Source organism: Sarcophilus harrisii, chromosome 4 (genome assembly GCF_902635505.1).
Source record: "Sarcophilus harrisii chromosome 4, mSarHar1.11, whole genome shotgun sequence".
Lineage (NCBI taxonomy): Eukaryota > Metazoa > Chordata > Mammalia > Dasyuromorphia > Dasyuridae > Sarcophilus > Sarcophilus harrisii.
The window spans coordinates 250149043-250156316 of record NC_045429.1 but is presented as its reverse complement, the minus strand read 5'-3'; the positions used below and the strand labels follow the sequence as shown (position 1 = coordinate 250156316).

General features: G+C 32.0%; 1 protein-coding gene across 2 annotated transcripts in view; it reads right to left on the bottom strand.

Moving 5' to 3' along the window:
- Positions 1 to 242: 242 nt before the first annotated feature.
- Positions 243 to 7274, bottom strand: part of KHDRBS2 (KH RNA binding domain containing, signal transduction associated 2) — an 847635-nt gene continuing 840603 nt past the window's right edge. Inside the window, exons 9-10 of one of the 2 annotated variants that reach the window (XR_004233669.1) lie at positions 2999 to 3172; positions 243 to 1063 (exon numbers count right to left, since the gene is read on the bottom strand). Coding sequence is in view for 1 of the 2 variants with exons in the window: in XM_031964686.1 (XP_031820546.1) it covers positions 3075 to 3172 (98 nt within the window). In the remaining variant the exon portion in view is untranslated. Of the gene's footprint in view, positions 1064 to 1347; positions 3173 to 7274 lie in introns of those variants that run through there. The other variant, XM_031964686.1, reaches the window with a different exon arrangement.

The window sequence follows — 7274 nt, the reverse complement described above, 5'->3', positions numbered from 1 at the left end:
GAAACATATGAATAAAATAGTATTTTAACAAGCTAGAAAAGTGAAAAAAAGTATCATGTGAAAAAGCAAATGATATTTTCCTTTTTCTTTTCAGTCTATAAACAATTTGAAAGAGGAAAAGAGGGCATAAAATGTTTTTCTGAGGTTTTTCAGGAATAAATATATTTCAAGGGGGAAATTGATGTTTTGTTTTGTTTTGTTTTGTTTTAATTTTGTTAGCACCTTTCTTGGTAAAAAACAAATTTAAAAAACATCTTGGGGTTATCTTCAGTAAAAGCATAACTATTGAAATGGTTTAAATGATTGTTGAATGGAGATGGCTTTTAATTGAAGATCTATCTATACTAAGCTTGGAGCTAAGAGAAAAACATGAAAGGGTCAACCTCGTCACTCTATTTTAAACAACTATTACCATTTCTTTATCATAGAATCCCAGATCTTGAACTGGAAGGGACCTAAGAGACTCAATTTGTTCACCTCTCTGATTTTATGGAAGAAGAAACTGAAGTCCAGAAAATTTAAGTGACTTAGCCAATGTCACACAGTAGATAAACCTTATTGTCTGAATTTGAACTCAGGGCCTCTGATTCCAGAGCCAATTCTCCTTATACTGAATTATACCAGAGGTCTTTTTTTTTTTTTTTTTTTTTTCAATCTTGCACATCACTCATTGGCCTTTTCTCGGCAAGAGGATAGTTTAAAATCCACTTATTATTCTATTATCATAGAACAATATGAATCAGATTATTAAAAACCATTGACTTTAAGACAACGAAATTTGTATGTGCAGAATACTGATCTCAATAAATATTAAACTTAATTTGCCCAAATATTTAGAAAAGATCAATGACTTTAAAGGATATATGAAACGGCTGTTTATTTCGCAGCAATCTCAACTGTAGCAGGCAAGCTATAATGTACACATTTCCTGCCATATCCAGCTGTGACTTTCTGTTGCTGAGGAAGGCATGTTTTAAGTAGAAGGGAAGAGGGGAAGCTTACCTGAACACTTCCTAACACATCACATCTGCTGCCCATTTATGTGCCCTTTCCTTGTAGAAACCTGGAATAGTAACACAGAATAAAAGTAAATGTAACCCAACAGTATTTGACCAAAGCCAATACTACCAAAATTCACTTTCAGATGACAGGACACGCTTCATAAAGCTATTAGCATGCAACTCCAGCTGCAAGAGATTTTTGTTCACAAACTGAACAGCAATATGTCTATGCTTTATTCGCATCAAAAAAGTAAACCAATCACATTGACAAAAAGCCACTGTAAACAAAAAAACTGTATTTTAAAAGATTAACAGTTTTGGCATTTATCCCTACCATCAAGTCTTTCACAGTTTTTTTTTCTCCATCAAAATTTAGGTTATATATTTGATGTTAGCAAGAGTTGCATTACTATTATTGCTAATTTTAGTTCTGTTTATTACCTTGAGGGTTATATATTGTAAAATAATTTTGATGCCTCTAGTTAATGTTAATTAGTTGTTTTAATAGCCTATAAACCTATTTGTTATATTTTTGTAGGTTTACTTTTTTAACTATCAGTAACTTAATAACTGAGAATATTTAACATTACTGTTGCATACTCAAAATTACAGAGTTACTATTAGTGTTACCTGTTTAACGTTTAGTCATCCTTTGAGTCCTGCGACATATTTCCTTAATAATCATCAGCCATCAAGTCTGATAGTCTCAAAAGAAATATCAGCCCTCTAAACTGCCTTCAAGGGCGGTGATATTTAGCACTGAAAATTACAAATAAAGTTTTTGAGGTTGAATAGCAACAACTGGCCAGTGACACTGATGATTTGTTTGTCAAAACAAATTATTAGAAACTACGCAAATGCCATCAACACACTCCTCAGAGTGAAAACAAGAACGTGAATCTATGCGATGCTTACATGTTGAATGGGATATTTAATGTGCGGGGAAACTCAAAGGTTGAAGAACTAGGCATTTAGACAGTGGTAAGTGGTAATCTTACCTCTTTATACTCCATTACATTCTCACGTGAGACATGCTAATACAAACAAGTCAATCAGAGTTTGTGTTTAGCAAGATAAAGCTTAGAGGATAGTTTAAAATCCATTTATTATTCTAAATCCAGTTTTTCCATTAACATGTTATACATTAGTGTTTACTAACCATGATTCATGTAACAGTTTAGTTTGTTAACTTTTAAATTATTTAACAACCAGAAGTTATTAATACAATTTTTTAAAGGCTTACACAAAATTCTTAAAACAGACTTGGGTTCATTTTTGTAAATTTAAATAGAAAACATTTTAGGCATCTCTTGAAGAAGAAATAAAGCAGGCATTTAAAGCTAGAAAACAAGTAATTCCAAATTTAGTTTGTTACAAAAGGTTTCAGCTTTATTGACAAATTATGGCAAACATATTTGACAAAATTGTGGTTTCCTATTTAGAGAAGCTTACACATGGAACTTTATGTGGTTTTTTCTTTTTTAACAAATACAGGTTAAAACACTGAACAAATTCAGTTAGCTACATACATACAGTAGCTGCTTGTTTTCAACCCCATTAAAACAGCATTTAAAATTAAATTTACAAACTGAATATCGAACATCTTCATCTAACTAACATATATTAAAAGACAGGTTAAAACAGCTTATCTACATCTTGATTATCATCTAGTTCAAAAATCATATTACAATCTTTTAGCAACCCTAAACAAAGCTCAACCTCAGCTAGTTGGTAGAAACTCAATATCTGGTAACAGCTTCATGCTTTTTCTTTTAATAAAAAATAAAATGAAATAAAATACACACAACAATGAAAACAACCAAGAGTATATCATCCTACTGAATGGTTTATAGACAATGCTTGTCAAAGTCTTTTAAGTCCGTGTTATAAAAGAATACTAATGTCAATGTCACACCAACAGTATAGGAAGAAATACACAAGTACAGGGGGTAATCATGAGCAGTAATCCCTAGGATAGAAAAGAAATGGACTATTACTTGTCTTGTTGCTGTTTATGTGGAGACCACAGGCTATTAATTGTCTTTGAGGTGAGGTCACAGATGAGGAAGACCTTCAATATCTACCATAGGGGTGTTCCCTGTATCCCCCTCTGGCTGCCCTTGGAGGTGGTGCCTTTAGGCTGGAACGGGTTGGGGCCCATTCTTCTTGTGCTATAGATAAAAGAAAGACAGTAAAATACATGTAATATTTTTCACTTTCAAATGGAATAGTAGACACAGTTCCTGGTGAAGAAGGGGAAAAATTAAATTAACACTCTGAAAGGCTTAAACTACTGATCTTCACTAGTGAGCAGTAGGACTGTAGAACATTTTCCAGAGAAAATGTTTTTCTTGTTCAAAATGTATTTCTTTTTCAAATACAAGAACAGAAGGAGCTACTTAGAAGGAAAATATTTTGAAGGAGGAAGAAGTTAGTTTCTGGAAGATTATGCTGTTATTATTAGCATGAGAATTTGCTATACTATAAACTAACTGTATCTGTGTATATATTGGGAATGGGGCAGATTACTTCATATTTGGATCCTAATTAAGGTTTTTATGTGGACCAAGAGCTGAAGAATTCTAGAATTAAAAGAGTATCAGTGTCTAAAGCCTTAATTAATTTCAAGTAATTAAAAAGTTGAGTGATATCTCACAGACACACAGACACAGACACACACGGTATGTCTATTCAGAAGGTCACCTTGAGTTGTAATAGAGAATTTGCTTTCCAATAAGGAAATACTAGGTTCAAGCCCTACCTTACTGTGCAAATATGGTTCAGAAAGAAATTATTTTCATCAACTAGCAAAGAACATAGTTCTATAAATATGTTATTTTTATCAAAGTCTATGACATGGTCTTTAATGTAATTTAAGGTCATCTATCTCAGAGCCAGTGAGGCTTTTGAAGGGGCCAAGAAATAGTTGATGTGGTGTTTACTGCCTGACAATTCCAGGAAAAGTTCCAGGAACAGAACTGAGATCTGTATATAACATTTGTTAGATCTGACCAAGGCCTTTGATAATATCAAGCATAAGGGCTTATGGAAATTTGTGTCAAAATTCAGTTGCTCAGAGTTCATCAGTATAGTATGTAAATTTCATGATGCCATGTTCACCCAGGTCCTGGATAGTGAGCAAGGCTCTCAAGCTTTCCCAGTCACCAATGGAGTGAAACAAGGATGTTTTCAGCCATGTTGCCTTTAATATAGTTAGATTATTTACTCTTATCTATTTATATATGTATGTATGTATGCATGTATGTATCTATCCATCTAATCTATTGATTAATCGGTAAAGCTTAAATTATTTTTATGCATATTTCATCAATAATCCTTCTTTATTCTGCTTTCTTGTCATTAGATTACATTGTAAATATATTCAAAGCCATTTTGTAAAAATCCTCTAAAAATTATAGGTGAGTAAGAAATCCAATTTAATTCAAGGAAATCACCCTTTTAAGACTATCACAAGGGTTCAGGCAGATGGCAATAAGATCCATTTTAGGGTGGAAGTCAGTGGAAATAAATCTTGGATCACAGTTTCAGATCTGGAATAAACTTCAGAAATGCATCAAAAAATGCAAAAGATATTGGAAAGAAAAATTTGGAAGCTGATTTGAGGTCTGAAATGTATAAAAGGAAAGCATTAAAAGTAACAAAAGTCAAAACAGATGTACATTTTATTAAATTGTTAAGTTCTTTAAAGGCTGTAGCTTATTGTATCTTGTATGCTACAGAGTAGCTTATTCAAAGTAAGTGTTAAACAATTTTTTGCTGAATTGAACTAAAATTTATTTTAGTTATCACACTGGTCTGATGCTCCTTTTTCATGGTTTCATTAAAATAAATTGGAATTAGATATTTTTTATAATCAGTAAGTCAAAATGATTATTTTAAATAGTGAAAATTGTATCATAGCTAATTTGTGTATGCAATAAATAATCATTAATTTTTACTTCATTAATTTAGAATTTTGATTCATTGGAATTGGATTTAAACACATACTTTAAACTGTTCACATCAAAAATGTTTTCTTCTTCCTTCCAAAGTCTCAGAATTTTATTTGTACCCTTACTTTGAATAAATAAGCCGTTTGAATAGTATTAACTTGAGGAAACATTGTTAACCAAGTAAAGGAAATAAATTATAGATATATGCTTTGTCACGATTATATGATTATAAGCAAATAGTGTTGCTGTTTTTAAATGCTTTGTCTTTTAAGTTGAAAACACTTTGTAAGGTTTCCTGAGTTTATTTAGATTAATAAGATCATATTTTCAAAAAGGGAAGCAAAATGGTGTGGTGGAAATTCCTGGGTTCCTGGGATAGAAGACCCAAACTCTAGTCTTGGATAGGCAATTTTCTACCTGTGTGACCTCGGGCAAACTAATTTTCGCTCCTTGCAGCTCAGTTTCCTTCTTAGAAATATGAGGGTTTTCATAGATTATGAGGAATTCTCCTGTTTCTAAAATTCTATAATTTGTATTTATCATTAATTGAGATTGACCCTTCTCCTAGTTCTTCTGAGTTTGTCAAGTTTTATAGACTCCTGTAATTTCCCTGAATACCACTACTCTAAACATTGAGAATCATTCTTCTTTTGATAGAGGATTAAATTATCCAGATAACTTTTTTAGTGTATTTTTTTTACTCTGGTGTTCTCAAAAGCTTTTGTATCTCTAAATTCTTCTCTTTCAGCAGAATCAGGCCTATTAAGTTGCAAGCATTTCTCAACTTGTCCTCATTTGTTCTCTGTGATCATGCATTTTGGGAGTGTTGAGAATTTATATGAAAAATCTGAATGTCTTCTTGAGGCTGCAAAATGCCATTCTTAGGTTGTTGCTGACATACTTTAAGTACAGAGGTTGTTGAGAAAATTCAGTAGAGACAAGGACTAGAGGCCAATTTAAGTACAAGATAAAGGAGTCTTTAAATAGATTCTTACTAGATTAATTCCTAAATCATTATCTTTAGGAAAGATAAATTTCAGAGATGTTTTCAGAGGGAGCACTAAATTCTAGAAATGGGTATTATGTTTACATTTTATTAGAAATACAGAACTAGTTATTTACATTTATGTATTCTTGATTATAATCTTTTTAAGATAAAGGAAGAAGGAAAGGAACCATTAAGTGCCTACTATGTTCTGGCACTATGCTAAGGACTTTACAAGTATTCTCTCACTGATTTTCACAATCACGGAAAGTGTGTGCTATTATTATCCTCATTTCTTACAGAAGACGAAACTGAGACAGAAATTAAAGATATTTGCTCTGGGTTACACAGCTAATAAATGTCTGAGGCTATATTTGATTTCAGCTCTTCTTGGCTTTCAGACTCAGTATACTATCCCCTGAGCTAGTTAGGAGAAGAAGATTGTACAATCAATGATTTAGAGCTGGCAGGGATCTTGGAATTCATGTAGTACAAACCTCTCATTATCTAGAGGATAATGAGGTCCAGAGAGGTAAATTGATTTGTCTGTAGTCACACAAGTAGGGAATCAGATTTGAACTCATCCTCTGATTCTAAATCTAGCACCTTTTCTACTTGTGTGATAGATAATTTGTTCAATTTATGATTTGCAAACTCTGAATCAATGCAGAGAAGCCACAACTAGCAAGGAAAACTCAGGGTGATTGTTATTATCTCAAACCACAAACATCTAGGTCTGTCAATTACATAGTGCTATTTTAGCACTGTTACTTAAAATTTACATTGGCTCTATACCATTAAGTTTATTTTCTCCAGGATAAGTTCCTGTATCTATTAAGGGTATCACTTTATGTAAATGTAGCTATTCAAAAGTATAGTTGGAGATTGTTTTGTGGCTACTTATCGGCAAAGAATGTTGAAATGTATAACCCTCATCTATTGCTTTATTTTCTGTACACATTTATCTGAAAGGAGAACATTCAATCCATTTGTCCTTCTTCCAAAAAATGTTTAATTTCGTTTATACCTTGGGCCAAAATCCTAGTTTTCCATAATAAATAACCATTCCCACAGCATTTAATTAATTAACTAATTAACTATTTTCATTCTGTCAGTGAATTTGAGCTGATTCAATTTAAGGTGTTAATGAGTGATTTGTTGGTACAAAGAGAAAATAGAATTTTTGTATATCACTAAAATTTTAAAAACATATTCATGGAATGGAATGACAGAAAGACAAATATTTTATATCTCATAAATTATATCCATGTTTATTATGTATTGGTTATTATGTGATAGAGAGACAACTTGGCATAGTGAATAGTCAGCTTTAAA